Source organism: Centroberyx gerrardi, chromosome 12, assembly GCF_048128805.1.
Source record: "Centroberyx gerrardi isolate f3 chromosome 12, fCenGer3.hap1.cur.20231027, whole genome shotgun sequence".
Taxonomy (NCBI): domain Eukaryota; kingdom Metazoa; phylum Chordata; class Actinopteri; order Beryciformes; family Berycidae; genus Centroberyx; species Centroberyx gerrardi.
The window spans coordinates 30,995,130-31,013,244 of NC_136008.1; the positions used below are offsets into that span (position 1 = coordinate 30,995,130).

Consider the following 18,115-nt stretch of genomic DNA (forward strand, 5'->3'; position numbering starts at 1 on the left):
CCGTGCACCCCAAATTCCTCCAGGAATAATTCAGTCAGCTATAGTGTGATCAAGCCATGTCTCAGTAATACAGATTAAACTGGCCTCTCTATATGCCCACTGTAATTTGCAGTTTGCTTGTAACTCGTCAAGTTTATTACGTAATGAGTGGATGTCACCATAGATGGCTAGGCCTAATGGCTCTCTGGACCCCCAGTGACCACCACAGCAGCTATAAGTACATAAATACAATCTTTATTATTAAAATATTCTTATACAAAAACAAATAACTGATAAATCAACCGAACGAGCAAAAAGGTACTAGGGTCCTAAATTGTCAAGACAGCAACATGAGTTTGGATATTATTATCTATATATATACATTATAGTTTGGATATAACATTATTATTAGTTGTCCGGTGAACAGCAGATGGTGCAGGCAGATAAGGAGACTCACAGTGGTAGCAGCAGCAGGCTGGGAAGACACAGAGCAGGCAAACAGTAAGGACACGCACCCACACACACGTAACGACACTCACACCATCTGAGTAGGAATCGACCATCCCTGTTACGCAGAATGGCGAGCGTTGAGTGTGGTTGCCCCGCTCCCGATCTCACGGCTGTCTAGTCCCCCTGAGCTCCTTGATAATCTGGTAGCATCTCCTTTTATAGCCATGTCGCCACCCCTCTTCTGGGTCAGAGGGGGGGTCACCTAGGAGTCAAGTTTGAAAACAGAACAGTGCACCCAATGGACACAATACACACCATATTCTAGCTCTGGCTAAAACAGTCCCGTTCCCAGAACCCAGGAGAATACCCATAGTCTTATAAATCACATCGCCTCCATCCGCGACACAGACATTCGCCAACATAATAGAGGGGAGCGGAGGGCATACCCGTTTACCAGCGTGTCTCTTGAGCCTCTGTCTCACTCCTCCCCTTCTTCCATGCTTCCTGTTTAGTTTTCCTCGCTGATTTTGGCTCTGATCGTCTGATCTCCATGGGTTGGATAAAAGTCCAGTCTGGTATGGTGGAGCATGATTGCGATATTGCAAGGATAGCAGATACTCCCGTGAATACCGGATAATTCCATCCCAATTCGAATCCCACGGTGTAGCCACACCCAAGCGAGTTGCCCACAGTAGGTAGAGTACCAGTATGTAATACAAGCTACAGCCTTGCATCTTTATCCAGGGTGGAAAATATAGTATTAATCCAGTATTAGTCCAGCAACTTGATTTCAGACTAGATCAGATTGTTAGTAGCTAAACACAAATACAAACACAGTACTCGCACTCGCACACAACACACAGCCAAAACCACCTGTCGCCATTACAGTGCCAAGCTGTCTTTTGGAACCGCTTATATACTGTCTCAACCATCAGGGCTTTAGCTAAAATGAGATTTTTAATGATCAGATTCAGCCAGTGACCTGGAGATTTACAGTGGTGGTGCATATAATAACACATCGATACAGATTCATTTGTGCAGAGGTGCAAATGAGCTTTATTCAAGTGCTGTTGTAGTGTCATCTTTCAGCCACTAGGGTGGGCCATGCCCTCCTGGCCACCCCGCAAACTCTGCCCATGATACTGGATCAGGGGCCTCATTTATAGAACTGTGCGTGGATTCCACACTAAAAGGTTACGTGCGCACAAAAGAGGCAAAGTACGTACGTACAAAAATAATCAGATTTATAAAACTGTGTGTATGCACACCTGCACGCAATTTCCCCTTTATAAATCACAATCCAACTTGAAATGTTGCATTCTCCCGTGTGAGAAAATGGCAAAGCTGGGAGCCAGACGGAAAAGAGAAATGTTCCCGGTGGCCTCAGTTCGGGCATCACCAACCAGAAAAAGTTTGTTGAGTGGCAAAATGTCACAGCAGCAGTTAATGCTGCCAGCTCCGAGAGCCGGACCCTTTATAAAACTAAAAATAAAAAAGAAATTGTCCGATATAAAGGTTGATGCCAAGAAGCGCTTTGCTGCACAGCGACAGTTGTATCAGCTCCACTGGCGGGGCGAGGAGACACTGGAGCTCTCTCCCCTTGAACGTTACACCTTGATAACGGGGGAAACCGTATTTAGTGGCATTGTGCCAAAAAAACAGTGTGACACTGACATAACGTTAGAGAGGAAGATGAGATGCCAAGTTTGTTTTTATAAATCCGAAAATCTGCGTGAAAAGTGGCGCACGCAATTTTCAGGCCGGTTTTGTGTGCACGTAATGTTTTATAAATGAGGCCCCTGGTCTGGGTTATTTTAATCCACCTTTTCTCCAGCTTGACATATTTACACAAACATTGACGCTGGGTCTGCTCTGCCTTTTCCATGGGTTAGGTGCTCTGTGTAAAGATGACCATAAATGACCTGTTTTTACTGAACCGTGGTGATAGGACCTCTGTGAAACTCTTTCGTAACTTCTTGAATTCCATCACAGGACATCTGAAGTTCACCATGCAGTGCAGCGAGAGCTCTTTCTCCAACTCTCAAAAACAGCTTTCCGGTAAGCCAGCTCCACTACAGTATTAAAAGAATTTGCTGTGATGACAATATATACCTTTGTAGGAAGAGGGATATCATGGACCGATTTGTGAGAAGGGGTACGGAGACAATTGGCTTGACAACAAGCTGAAATCAGTCAATAATCTGAATTACCAAAAGAAAAAGAGAAGGTCAAAACCCAAACACGTGTTCAGTTCCTTACAACATACGCAACTCAAGGTTTGGAGGTCCTGTCCATAATTACGAAACATTGGCACACTGTTCCATCTGATTCTGCTCTGGGTTCATTGTATCATCAGGAACCATGCCTGTGCTTGTGGTATGTTATACTGTATATAGGCGACACATCTCGGGAACTATGGACATCTATCTGCCAACATCGCAATGCTATACACAGAAGCGACCATTCCAACCCTGTGGCAGATCACTTCCTCCAGAGAGGACACAACAGTTCAGAGTTTTTCTGTTTTGGCATAGAAAAAATCAGTCTGGGAGGCGACCCTCATGGTTGACAAGAACATACACCGGCTAAAAAGAGAACTGTATCTGATACACAGACTACCCTTTGCCCAAATAGATTAAACCAAGAGAAAGACTACACCACAGAACGTGAATGGATAGAGCGGTCTTTCCACTGTTTGCTATGGTAATTTGGCCATTTTATACCATAAAATAGCGACAGTGGAATTTTAATGGTTAGTTGCTATGGTGACAATGCAAGTCTGAGCATCAAGGCGTAAAGTGTGTCACACTTGCTTGAGAACTGTGCAGATGTGTCTGTTGCTCGAGTGCTTAGCAAACTGTCAAAACTCAACTGAAAACTTGGCGACAAGGTTAACATCATTATCAAAGACTGTGCCTCTTCTTGTCAAAATCAGCATATTAGCAAACCTCGCTGGTAAGCATAATCAAACAGGTATCTTAAAAGTAATAAATGCTATAAACTTTATAGCATTTAAGGGTTTATATCACTTTTAAGATACCTGTTTAGCTTAGCCTACCTTTAGTGAAGAACAGCTACGGACATCGGCTGAAACTGAGATTAACTCAACTATAACCACTTCTACTGTGCACCGATGCCAAAACTGTTGACCCGGTTAAAAAGACAGCAGCAACTTGTAAAAGAGTTCCACCTAGTGGTGGCATGAGTGACAACTTAATTCAGCTGCAAGTAGCCTCTGCCAGTTTTCCACTACTCTGGTCCTTGCTGCAAAACCTCTCACATAAGCGACTTGCTGTAAATTGGTTCATACGGAAGCTAGCCCAATGGTACACATAAAAATGGCCGCCACTCAGACCATCCAGGAACGTTGATTTGAATAGGAATGATTGTGCTGTGGAATGCACAGTGGTCCTATGAGCATCTATCAGATACAGATCTATCAGCAATCATGTTCATTGTGATCTCCTGTGGGATAGTCCATCTCCCCACCCCCTGGTTTGTGTATATAGGTTTGTCTTTTGCTGCTTTTATTCGTCTGATGAAGGTTGAAAGACTGAAACGTGAGGTTTTTATAGCAAAGTAATTTCTACTACAAAAGTGCTGCGCCTTTCTCTCCCAGCACACTGTTTAAGGTTGCACCTCTCCTTTTTCTTGCTTGAGCATGGATTTCTTTTTCAAGACTTCTTTTTCTTATGTAAGGGGAGGTTAAATGTAGACAATGTAACAAGTTGTGTGCTGTAGTGCATAGATCTCGTAATAAGTAAAGTAAACATGTAATTACAATGTGCTAATGTCTGTGCACATATTCATGTGCTATATACAGTGTGTATATATATATATATATATATATATACATACATACACACACACACATATATATATATACATACATACCAAATACACTTGTAATAGCATTAAATGGAAACATTATGCCCTTGATCTTTGACTAACAGAAGTGTGTTCTAAAAACTACAGGGAAATTTCCTTTAACAGTATTAATATGTAGTTAAGCAAAATTTAATGAATATTTTCTGCCACTACCTTTACAATGACACAGTGCTAATGCAATATATTAAATGACAGTAATTTACCCATAGTGCTGTATGTAGTATTGTTTATTCCTTATTGAATGCAGGTCACGTTTATCAGCAGGCTGTTGTCTACAGTGTTGGACATCCAAGATGAGTGGTGTCTTGTCAGATCAATATGTAAATTTGAAGTGAAAAATGACAGCCCCTTGCTGTACAGCTGCAAAGTGTCATAGTTATAAAGATTTGGAGAATCAATTCAGAATCTGAAAAAAAAATAAATAAATAATAATAAATAATAATAATAATAATTACACATTATTATATTGGCATACTGACATCGACAACAGATTGATAGTTTGAGAAGCTTTAGATTTTATTGGTTAGAGTAATCTTACTCCACATTCTGCTGAATTTTGGACAAAATGCCACATTTTTGTAGCATCATGAGCTAGATGAAGCCTGCAAGCTGACTACGGCGTGAGACACATGAGAATATTGGGGGGGACTCAAAGTAAACCCTTCCAGACCTATCAACATTTAAACTGATCTTGCTATCTCTGCAACAACTGCTGCAGTCACCTAACAGAATCATGACAATACGTGTCAGTACAGCCGTAGAATATGTTACTGATAAAACAGAAGGGTGTATGGTGTGGTGCATTAGAAGAAGAGCAAAATGACTGCGGAAATTCTCCTTAAAGCTGCACTAGGCAACTTTGTGTGTTGGTGACTCCAAATGGCAGCGAGAAGTAAATTTGAACTTCAATACTCAGAAATCCTGTAAGGTGATGTCTGGTATAAAGCATCACTGACCCACCAGGGCTGCTTGCAGTTAACAAAGGGAGGATGGGATGATCTTCTCTGTCGCAGCCCCAGTTTGTGATTTAGACTGATAAGACTAAAGATTTTCACATGAAAATCTTGCATAGTGCAGCTTTAAAAAGGAGGCAAGAATCTTTGACTGAGAAGCTGGAAAATACTGCAACATCAGTACATAAACAAGTTCTATCTTACAATTTGGACTTATTTTCATAATTGCAGCTAGTATTCACACACAGCTGGCACAGTGATTGTTTTGATTATTTAGCATAATGCAAGGCAGCGATATCCTCTGCTGACATTGTAGGAGTGGACAGTGGCTCACAAGGTTACAAGTAATATAACAAATTACTACTTTTTGGAAGCTTCTGAAATTAGTAAAGAGTAGAAAGGAATGCAGTACTTTTTTGAGTAAGAAGCCCAACACTGCCTGTCTGTATTCTTACAAAACTATGTCATTTGTACTCCACCACTAATTGTACTCCATTGTTTACTGTTTTAAACTGTATTGTACTTTATACTTTTTTTAATTTGTTATATATTATCATTATATGCTGTCCTGTCTGTAACTTTGTGCTGCTGCCGCCTTGGCCATGTCTCCCTTGAAAAATATGTTTTTAATCTCAGTGGAATTTACTTGGTTAAAGGTTAAATAAAAAAAAAAAATCAACTCATCTATGTCTAGTTTAACATGTTGCCACTAATGCATTTCGTATTAGAAAGCAACACTAGACATACGGATGAGTTGAAAATGGCAATTTCTAAGTATGTATGTTCATCTGTGTGTCTGCCTATATGCCCTATCTAATTCATCTCAATCTGAACTCAAAGAAAACACAAACCACACCAGTTCTGTATTCTCCCCAATCCCTTGCCAGTCCAGCACCCATGCTGTGGAAAAGTGGTTTCTCACACTGGGTCCTAAGCTCATTAAAACATACTGTAACATACTGGTGTCCTTGTCTAGATCCAGTTCTGACACAGATACAAGGTATTTCAGGTTTGTCTCTTCTGGTCTCAGATGTTCTGCTGCTCCGCTGGGTTTCAATAGATTTCCACAGAGATCTTGCCCTGACTCCCTTGAACTGGGTGGGTCTGATCTAACTGGTTTTGATGGTTTGGTTTAGACTGTTTTGAATCTTGGAGTAGTTCCTCCTGTCCTTGTTGACTTGTCTCGTGGGTGGACTGTCTGGGCTAGGTCTTCCAGCATAGAGGTGGTCACTGTGGGGTTTGGTCCGGGTCGCCTCCTCCGAGTCTGACTCTAGACCTAGGATCAGAACAACAGGGAGGGGTCAGACTGATAGGAGCAGAACAGCAGGGAAGGGTCAGACTGATAGGAGCAGAACAGCAGGGAGGGGTCAGACTGATAGGAGCAGAACAGCAAGGTTCAAGTTTCAGTGTTCCACATGAGCTGTTTTTATTTATTTATTGAGAAGGGTTTAATTGTGGGCTTCACATGACAGTCTGTGGTCTAGAGTCAGAGTCCCACCAATGCTGTGTTCCAAGTCAGAAGTTGGAAATTCACAGCTGGTAGGTCGTGTCGTAACTACAACTTTGGTGCCTACTCAAAATTTTTTGGCCTCCGAAATTCAGCATTTCTGGCTTTCTGTACTATTTTCGTGGCTTTAGTTGTTGAAGGCACACCCACATAGACCTCTCCAAAATCACATAAACCCCTTTTATGTACAGCATGCTTGCTTGTTTTACTTTGATATAAATTCTTTAATCAGTAGACACATTTAAATGCACATCAAAAATGCAATTATTGCCATTAAGGCAATAATACAAGAGAGGCCGAATCTGTACTGGGTAAGATTATGGGGTGATTCTTACCAACATCTGCCACCAACTGCTTGTCGGATGTATGAGGGCCATCTCTTTCAGATGACGAAATCCCTATAGCCATCTAAAGGCAGCAGGACAGATATGTGAATTCCATCTGCAGCCTATAATTTGAAGGATGTGGTGCGCATTTTCTTTTTTTTTGGCACTTTTTACCTTTATTAGATATTTGAAAGTGGAGAGAGACAGGAAAGACTGGGTGAGAGGGGGGTGACATGCAACAATGGTCCTAGGCCAGATTCAACCCAGGACCTCGCCATTACATGGTATGCGCACTACGCAATTGCGCATGCCTCATCCAATGTGGGTGCCTACATTAAATCTTGCACAACTGGCATCATGCTCTTACAAAATAGATGAACAAACTTATTTACAGTCTGAAAGTTTTTGGTGTTTAGACCTAAATAATTTACTGCCAGTCTTCAGCTCACTGAAGCACGCACATGTATATCATGAGGTGGATCACTGTGTCTGTGGGCTTTCACTGAAAAATAAGAGACCCCCCTGAAAGTCACAGTATAATTGGCAGCCTGTTTACAGTTTATGCTGCCGTGTTGATGTGATGTCAGATATTTGCATTTTGAAAACCTTGGGATTGAGAAATCTTGCCGTTTGATTGCATTTTGCCTAATAGGATGTCGGAATTTCCAACGTTCCGTCATCAAATAATGCAAATTATGCATTATTGTTTTAAAATAGATGGGTGGAAGAAGTAGTATGCGTAACCACCTAAAAGCAAGCATCCTACCATCGCTAACATGGAGCTGTCATCTCAGCCATTGGTGCTCTCATTTACTTAGACTAGACCCTCAGACACCGGAAAAAAGAGTAATCGAATACGATTTGGTTAGAGAAAGAGTACTCAGTTACTAAATTACTCATTACATCTCTACTCTCAACCTGATGAGCTTTTGTGAAATGTTAACTGAATAAAACAGGTATGACAAAAATTAAGTAAGCTATGATGAAAAAGATCAGAGGTTTCGCTATATTTAATTGGTGTCAAACATATTTTGTAAAAAGTACTTAAAAAATGTATTTTCATTTTATTTGGTAGACAGCAGGCACAACACGGTATATTGCGGTTCTCAGTATAGTGGGACAACACTACATTAGTGGAGTATTCAGACATGGACAATACCTTCCTCCATTCCAGGCAGATCCAGGTTGTGTTTGAGAGATCTGAGTTGGCTGGTATCAAAACCCAGAAGAACTTGAAGCTGGCGGGTCTGACAGTCCAACAGACAGCGTTTCTGTTTGGACCCAAACAGTGACAACACCTCAGTCCTGCTCAGCTTCAGTCGCCCGGCCAGAAGCTTAGAAAAACAAAGAGAAAAAAAAAAAAGGATTCAGGAAAAAGGTTGAAGGGGTTCACACATACTTACCAGAGCGTGTGAGCAGAGCCGGAGTAGGAGTAGGAGTTAGAGTAGGAGTTGAGCAGACAGGGCATATATTAATCTGAGGATCTGTGCCCGGTTGCATAAAACCACTTAGGCTAAGGTTGCCCTTAAATTTTCATCTAAGGATGCCTTAGAAAAAAATGAGTTGCATAAAATCACCATAAGGATTTCCTTAGGATGTTGTAAGGGAAAACCCTTTGATCTCTGAGTGTTTGCCCTTAGCTACTTAAGTATTCCCTTATGCGTTGCTAGAAGGTCCTTAGTAACCATTTTCCTCAGAACATTTTAAGGGACCCATACCCATACCCATACCCAAGTGCATATGGAAAAGTTTAAAACATTGCCGCTATGTCCCACTCCATTTCGCTCTAGTGCCTCTCACAACATCACTGCATGCCACAAGCTCCTTGTCTCCTGCAGGCTCCAGCACACCACCCCAAACCTCCTCTATTGGTGCTGGAGCACACGGTAGATGAAATTGGTAGATGAATGAGATAAACGCAGAGCGAAGGAGAGGGGAAGGAGCAGCTGAGTTAAGCGTACAACGCTGTAGTAATAATAATCAGAGTCCCTCCTGCAATTTATTAGTCGTACGTAGTTGTCAGGTACACATTACACAATTTCTAGTTGAAGACCATATCAAATTTAATGACTTCCTGGCTGCAGTGTGCGCCCTAATTTGCACAGATAATAGAAGGAAGAAGATTAGACGGAAAACGTGGAGCAGGTCACATTTGGAAATTATGGGCAGACTACTCTTCAGCGGGAATTAGAGGTGAGAGAGAAATATTTTTTAATGTACGCACATCCTATCGCTAGATACATTTTGTGATTGAGCCAGTCGAGTTGAGATCTCATTGGCTGTTGACTGTTGTGGTCACGAGAGCCTGCCCCAATGACTGCTGACAAAATCAAATGGGTTTGACAAAATCAAACCGGTTTGATTTTGTTCTCACAGAAGCTATTAAGCGCAATAAAAGTCGCTGGAGGTGTCCAGTGACCATCAACTTGACAAAATCAGTTCTTCTCAGATACGATTACCGATGTATTAGTCGGTTAACAACTTTGGGCCAAATCAGAATCAATAACGTTATAAGATAACCCATTGTACGGTTGTACGGCCAATTATATCAGTATAAGATGCACTGTAGCATGAATTATATGAAACCGGAGCTAACTAACGTTGGCTAGCTACCTAGCTAACTGTGACCAAATATCTCAAGTAATCCGAAATAAGCCTGTCCTGGTTGATCATCTTAATTAACAGTACTTGGTGTTCCACTGAGTTGGAAATGTCCGATGCAAGTAACATTAACACTGATTTAGTAGTTTATAGGCACTTTATTAAGTTACAGAAACAGTATTACATTCTCTTCAGTACGACTAAACGGGAGTCAGCTGGCAGTGTATTGACCGGAACAACTGGTAAAGCAAAGCATTATGGGAAGGGCTAAAAAGGCCTATATAGCAGGCACCGGCAGACTGACCGGGGAACAGAAACAAACTCTGCCTCCTTAGAGTTCAATAAGAGAAACCAGTCAAATTACATTCAATTGAATATGTTTTCTCTGTGATTATAGGCATACTATTAAAACATCTGAATAATATTTAAAAAATTCGGGAATAAAAAATATTTGGGTCAAACATATTATTTGTGCTTTGCCGAATATGGTTTTTGGATTCATGAACAGAACTACTGGTTCAGTGTGTTGTCTGTAGGCACTGCCATGCCTCCGAATGGCCACTAGGAGTCAGATAGGCTAACCATGAGTGAGTGAGTGAGTGAGTGAGTTACTTTATAGGTCCATGAGTTTCTTCACATCTAAAAAGACTGGAAACTGCATCAAAGAGTGGGTGTCTGGATTTGGTCACTTTTAGAGGAGTAGAGACAAGGGCTAGAGACAAGACAGTCTACTGTGTCACTGTAACCTACATTTGGAAAAAACAATCTACCTTATCAGACTACCCACTTTTAGCTTGAATGTTACTGTATGAATCTAGAACCACATCTTTTATTTTTAGTTCAGTTGTTATATATTTAGACATTATTATTAAGATCCTATTGCTTGTCTATAAGGCACTAAATGGCCTGGCTCTCAAATATATTTCATACCTGCTTTTAACCTATGAACCACTCAGGCCTCTAAGGTCATCTGGCACTGGCCTTTTAGCTGTTCCTAGAGTAAAATCAAAATCCGGTGAAGCTGCTTTTAGTCACTACGCCCCCAGCCACTGGAATAGCCTGCCAGATTTCCTTAGATGTGCCAAAACTCTAAGCTCTTTTAAAAGTGGGCTAAAAACGTTCCTTTTTTCCCAAGCTTTTGACTAACCTTGTGTGCATGTATATAGGGCTATATGTGTGTATGTGGATGTATGTATGTGTGTGTGTATATATATATATACATGTATACAGTATATACACAATTTAAATTTTATATTTTAAATTTTAAATATTTTAAATGTGTTTTTAGCACATTTTATATATATTTCTTGTTATCTCTTTAACAAGAGATAACTTTTTCTGCATGTAAAGCACATTGAGTTTTCCTGTGAATGAAATGTGCTATACAAATAAAGTATGACTTGATTTGACTTGACTATTTACCAATGGCCAATTTACAGATGTCCAGTGGATCTCCTTGACGACGTGATTCTGACACAACTGCAGAACCATTACATACATAATAATAGTAAAGATAGCCTGCTCAGTTATTATTGCCATAACATAGCATTACCTCTCAAATTTGCTAGTTGCTAAATGTACTTGATGGTAGTTTAAGTTACTGACTTGGCTAAACTAACGCCATTCGAACCAATTGCAAGAAGCGAACCATTTACTCTGCATTTTCTCCAAGGTATAGAAATAGTCAGACCTTTGAAAAGAGGGGGTGATAGAGATAAGACACTTCTGCGGAGAGAGAGAGAGGCGTTTTGGATACATACTTTACAAACCGAGTACCCAAAAGGTTTGAACAAAGAATTATTATTAGGGTGTTTTATTTGAATGTGTTTAAATATGCACCTTCTGAACAGATATGTATTTTTGGAATGTATACTTGAAGTTTTTCTTGTTTGTGGTTTGATATGTGGTGCACTCACTTCAGTCCTTCTCCTTTTATGTGCAGTTCTATAAGTTCTATAAAGCTAGTTATCTTCCACCTGCATACAGGGGAAGTTTAGTCTCCTTTTTTATTTTCTTTGTAGGGTTTTTCTTGATACTAATTTTTCCTTTTTTTTTTTTTTTATAGATTTATGATTATGCTGTATATTATGTACTTCTGATATTAGACCTTAGTGACTGGGGGAAGATTGTATGTTGATTTCTCTTTTGCAGTAACAACTTCATCATGAACTTCCCATACTGATTGAATAATTGATTGAATGTTTGCATCTGTGTATTTACATGTCACTTCCGCCATATGTAACATAACGCTGATGATGGCTGATAGCTGAAACGCATCCATTGTTTGTGCATACTGACTGCCCATGTATTAAAAAGATGAAAGGACATTATGAGTGCAATAAAATGATGTGATTGCAGAGCGTCTTCCTCGAAATGCTGTATTATTGAATTATTTAATACCCGCATTCTTGACAGGCGTTCATATGCACGGTGCTCTACAGTCTGCTGATCTACCTCCAAATCAAGACCGACATAAACAGAACTTGACGCTGCTCCGTGATGTCAGATATAGTATAGGCAGAAGTTGTGAGGGTTTTGTTGTATTTTTACCCGCTAACTGTCTGACCTATAATCAAACAACATTTCCAACCACTTTGTTTACAAGCTCTGGATTGATTTTGGGCTTTGTGAAAGCAAACCGGACCAACTGAAAAAGGAAACAACGTATCATTCTCGTATTAGTTCTGCACCAAGGAAGTGGACTATCAGGTGTGAAAGCGCCCTAAGACCCATTTTTCAGTTCCTAACCCAAAATGCAACACATACTGTACCTCTGTTTCCTTGCGGCTGGGGTAGGGTTTCTTGTTGAAGTATTGACCCAGGAAATACTTCCTCTCCTCTGGGGGCCTCAGCTCTAAGCCAGCGGGGGGCTCCAGGGCAAAGGTTACACATGGGTCACGAGAGGTCCCAGGGCGACCCTTCCCCCAACTGGATAAAGCCCCTCCTTCCCTAGTGGGAAAAGGTTTATGTGAATTATTTCTTTCATGTTATACAAACTAACATCAATAGGTCATCTACTTCTAAACACATTTTCCAGGAACAATCGTCACTACTAGCTATGTGTGGCATTTCATTATGCTACATGTCAAATTGTTCAAATCATATCCCTCCCTCGCTGATAAATGGGGCTACCTCCTCATGGTCAAAATTGAGCATTAAAACATTCTAAGATCTATGCGTAACACCTTTACACACTTCCGGAAACTTTCAGAGAAATTCCCACTACCTAAATCATAGTTTTTCCAAGTATTTACATGTATAAAACATCACAGAAATTTCTAAATAAATTTGCAAGCAGAAAAAAATGTTGTTTCATTTGTTGGGCGCCCTGTAGCTCAGGGGCAAAGAAAATGAATGTCACATCTTGTTAAAACATTTTCTGACGACTATATTTCATGTTTCACACATTAAATATGAATCCTACAGTTACATACTATATACCAAATAAAAAGGATTCTAAGCTTTTGAGACATGTAAGGCAATTTATAACAGAGCCACAATCAGAAAAGAATGAAAACAGCTTTTTTTTCTGATTTTGCGCATCTGGTGGATAATATTAAGGAATTTATTAATATATACAGGTAACTGAAGAAAGAAAGGAAACACTTAAGTCCACACAGGTGTGGACCCTAAGTTAATTAAGCAGTTAACATTCCATCACGCTTAAGATTATGTATAAAAATCGAGCTTAGGGTCATGTAGAAAAATGTGCAGATCCAGTTGCCATTTATCTTGGCTGCCACGTCTGAACAAGACAAGAAGATGAACAGAGCGACCGACTGAACGACTGACAATGCGATCCATTTTGAAAAGAGATGTCAGTGACTTTGAGAGAGGGCTGGCTGTTGGAGCTTCAGTGATGAAGACTGCTCAACTTGCTGATGTTTCATAAGGAACTAAGGTCATGGTGGCATGGATGTCTGTGAGAAAGACTTCACCAACTAGCAGCAACTAGAAGTGTGGATGACGTGCATCCTCCTCAACCATAATGTCTGTTCAAGACGCAAGAAAAAAACAGGCAAGCAAGACTGAATCAGGTGACTCAAAATATCAATATAAGACCTGAACAGACAGTTTCATCAAGAGCAGTCCATCAAAAACTTCACACAGAGGGATACTGTACTATGGTGGGGTTTCGCTACATAAACCCCTTATTACACCTAACTAGTCCCTACCCGGGGATGCGCGCGCCACAACTACGTGCAGACTTCCGGGGATGCGCGCGCCACAACTCCGTGCAGACTTGCCAAAAAGGCGCATAAACAGCATAAATTTGTGAAAATGGAAAAATGAGCTCCGTCAGTCCCTGCCTATGCCAATGCTCAATGGCCATGTGCAGTTTCAGATTGATTGGCCAACCCGTTGAGGAGCAAAATGGATGCGGACGGACAGTGATTTCCTCATTTATAGTAGGATAATGCACTTTTGCAAGGGAAGTGGGACCACAGGCAGTGTTCTAGTGAGCAGTAGAAAAAAAGAGAGAGATGGTCAGATGAGTGATCATTCACAATGTTCTCAACAAGTGGACTAATACATGTGGTGACCACCAAAAAACAGTCAACAGGCCCCGGAGCTTGTTTCCCACGTTGAAGGGTCTGGAAGGTCTGCTATGGTAAGGGCTGCATTTTCCTGGCATGTTTTAGGTCCACTGAACCCTTTAGAGTACAAGGTAATTGGCAATAAATACAAAGCCAGTCTGAAGAATCCCTCCAATAGAGCGTAAGTGGCGGAAAGCGGCAATTCCTCTAACGTCTGCAGGCGCTAGCTCCAAAAAGACTTCAAACCTGGCCCAACTCCATGCAAGTCAATGGGACCACAACTCAACTTCTCACTCAAAATATAAAGTCGATACATTTTTTCGACAAGAGCTTAGCTAATTTCACTTTTTCTAATGTGTGTCCATATGGCGATTTTTTAAATAATTGTGTCATTAACGGGATATAACAGGGTTGTTTTCCTAGTGATTGACAGGTCGTCTGTCCAGTGATCGACAGGTCGCTGTTTATAGGCCAATAGCAGGCGGAGCTGCAGCTTTGCGGACAACCCCTGGCTTCGGTCTGGCTGCACTGGCTCCAAAAAATGTCAGCATGACCGGGATTGTAAACCCAACCTTTTGGCTTCAAAACGGCCCTTCAGAAACGTATGGGTGATGTCACACTCATTACGTTGATCTTTTTTTTCAGTCTATGGTTTGAACCCAGGACACACCCAGGACACGTTTACATGGTACGTGCCACAAGGACACCCAGCTCACCTGACTTTTGAAAATAAGAAAGGATGCAATTGCAGAGTTTTGGAGACTAACAAAAAGCCATATAACAAGTAACATAAGAAATGACCCCTCTCAACCCTTAATTCTACAACAACAACTACTACTACTACTACTACTAATAATAATAATAATAGTGAAAGTAACCTTGCTCCACCTGCCTCTCCATTCAGACAGTGTGTATCGGGATTCAATAGCCTCTCTGCCTCTTTAGCACTTCTTGGGGCACAGCGACATCTCTGAACATGGATAGAAATGGTCTTGGCTGTTGATCTGTCTGTATAAACTCCCAGACAGTACACACACTTAAATGCTGGCGTCTTCAGAATGGCATGGATTGTGGGCAGGATGTGATGATGTTGTCGAAGGTGCTGTTCATACATTGCTGGGTTTACGGGTTGCTCGGGGCAAAAGGGACAACCAGAGGAAGGGATGGATGGCGTTGGAGCCTTACTGGGCTCCTCACTAAGATGGAGGTAGAGGACCTGAGGAAAGGGATGAGAAGAAAAACAGAATGAGAGAAGAGATAAGACAGGAGAGAGGAGAGGAAAGAATCATTAGGGTATGCAGCATTGCCATGTACGCAACATTTTTTGACATGCATATACACACACACACACACCTACACAAACACACCTAGACACCTTACCCCTCCACTCACCTCCTTCCCTCTGCCAGTGACAACAGCCAGTTGTAGCTCTTTACAGCCCAACAGATCTCTGGGAACTGTAGTTTTCATGTTGAATGCTGGTACCACTATTCTTCCATCTTCTGTTGTGGCCAATTGGTGTTCTGTCTTGGCTCGCTCTCTGTTGCCAGCCTCCGCCAGGCTGTGTTCAGCTTCATTGTGAGCCAACAGTTGTTTAAGGGAATAGAATATCAGAGGACAGAAGAGACACTGCAGCCCGTGGAGCAAATGTTGGAAAATCCCTTTGTCTGACAGCAGGACCTTACAGCATGAGCAGCGGACTGTTCCTGAAGTGGTCCTCACCTAGGAGCACAAACCAATTAATGCTCAATATCTTTTACAATATAGTTGTGTTCCAAGGGTTAGTACTTTATATTTAATTTACTTAATAGAAAACAAATAGGCCAAAGCCTGCCTCAAAAGAAAGATGAGCAAGGTTAACTAAGAACAAAGAGAGACTGAGGGGCGAATTCACAAAAGGATTGCGCGGCTTTTGCTGACGCTAAACCTGTGCAAATAAGACAAAAAGAAACCGTGTAATTCACAAAGCACTCGCAAAGGGTGAAATGCACCGCTAACTGCGCTGCCACGCAAATAGCGTCTCGGTGCTCCTGTGCTATTTGCACGTATTTAAATTAGGTAATATGCATACATTTGGCGCAAAATTGGCCCCTTTCTATGCAAATGAGCCGCATTGCAAAAACAGTCCAATTCACATCACACACATTCATCGGCGCTAATTGCCACACGCAGTTAGAGTGAAATTATTAGCGTCTTCAGAGAGTTGGTGGTAATTGAAGCGCATTTATAAGGGGTGTCACGCCCAGACTTTCCAGTGATCATGGCAGCAGTGATTGTAGCCAGGCGAAGGCGTCGTAATGCCAGGCGTGCTCGTGAGCGGATATTTCGAAGGAGAATATCACTTGTTGATTTAAGTGAGAATTGAATTGAATTGACCTTGCAAATGTCTCTGCAACAATTCCACCTTTGTGTGACCTAAAAAATAAAATTGTCTGTAAATACAGTCTGTAAATAATATTTTGACATTATTATTATTATTATTACTATAGAACTTTAACATAGATTGCTTCACAAACAAAAGCAAATAAATCAGTACAACCAAACAATCAATACAACTCAATTTCTCACTCTGAAAATATTTTCACTTATCTCACTAGTCAGCACAGTGGGCCTTATTTTGGCCTAAAGATTCAGCACCATGGACAGCCCCGCTCAAACTCATTTGTTACCTCCTCTTAGGAGGTTATGTTTTCGGTGCCGTTTGTGTTTGTTTGTCTGTCTGTCAGCAGGATTACAGAAAAACTACTGGCCCGATTTTCATGAAACTTCGTGGAAGGGTGTAGCATGGGCCAAGGAAGAACCCATTAAATTTTGGAGCGGATCCGTATATTGGTTGCGCTTGCACATTTGCATATCATAGAAGACTGGATTGGCCTTGGCAGAGGTCTGCGCTCTCCGAGTGCCCTTCTAGTTTATTTTGGGATGCAGTGAGATGCAATGACAAACAAAGGATGCAGTGACAGGATGCAATTGTGTCATGAAAAATAAATGAATAAAGCTCCCTTACATTCTCCTTTGTTCTCCGCTTCAAATCATGCCATCTTCTTTTGCAGTCTGAAGGTGTGCGTTTGGAAACACCAACAGCACTGACAGACTGGGATATTAAATCCCAAATATGGTTTCTCGCAGTCCCGGTTAGATTTCTTGCCTGAAGTTTTGAGGAATGCCTCTGCATCTCGTCCGTCAGGACTTGCAGCTCGCGGTCTAAAAATTTCATTTTTCTCTTTCTCTCTGCCATTGTCCTGCCTACTGTGTTCTTGGCGCAAAGGCAACATTTATACTTTGCCACATTGATAATTGCAATCAGACGCAAAACAGGGGCAAATTGCACTCAGTTGCAACAGGTTATGGGCGTGTTTGCGCTGGCATATCATTAGCGTAATATCTTTTGCAAATCGGTCCTTGAGACGGAGCAAATAGCGGTTGCAAATGATACGCAATTCATGGTGCTATTAGCGGCCGCAATCCATTCTTTGTGAATTCTCCCCTGAGAATTGTCCCATTTTCATCTTTAACTTTCATGGGGCTACGTTTCCTACATGCATGGCAAATAGTTTATGTCATAACTGGGTTAGAATAACCCAGTAAGCTCATATTCCAATTATGAGAAACCTGGTTATGATACCTGGCTTAAATCCATGTTAAACAGGTTACTGTGACATGGAAACATCTTATTGCTTTCTTTTCTGGTTTTCACCATCTAGTCACAGCATTATGGCTTGTATTTATAAAACTCAGTGGTAACTGCGTTACACAGCGCTTCCGGCTTCATTCACTCTCAAACATCACAGTCCATTATCAGTGTTTTGAGCCTGTATAATCCTTCGCATGCACTGAAAACCTGTGTGATGCAAGCAAGGAACTACTACCAAA

General features: G+C 41.2%; 1 protein-coding gene across 1 annotated transcript in view; it reads right to left on the reverse strand.

The window, feature by feature from the left end:
* Nucleotides 1–4,536: 4,536 nt before the first annotated feature.
* The window catches only part of adnp2a (ADNP homeobox 2a), a 48,497-nt gene continuing 34,918 nt past the window's right edge, over nucleotides 4,537–18,115 (reverse strand). The window contains exons 14-18 of the mRNA XM_071897213.2: nucleotides 15,635–15,964; nucleotides 15,121–15,458; nucleotides 12,476–12,653; nucleotides 8,263–8,437; nucleotides 4,537–6,546 (exon numbers count right to left, since the gene is read on the reverse strand). Of these exons, the coding sequence (XP_071753314.1) occupies nucleotides 6,380–6,546; nucleotides 8,263–8,437; nucleotides 12,476–12,653; nucleotides 15,121–15,458; nucleotides 15,635–15,964 (1,188 nt within the window). The 3' untranslated portion in view covers nucleotides 4,537–6,379. The remainder of the gene's footprint in view (nucleotides 6,547–8,262; nucleotides 8,438–12,475; nucleotides 12,654–15,120; nucleotides 15,459–15,634; nucleotides 15,965–18,115) is intronic.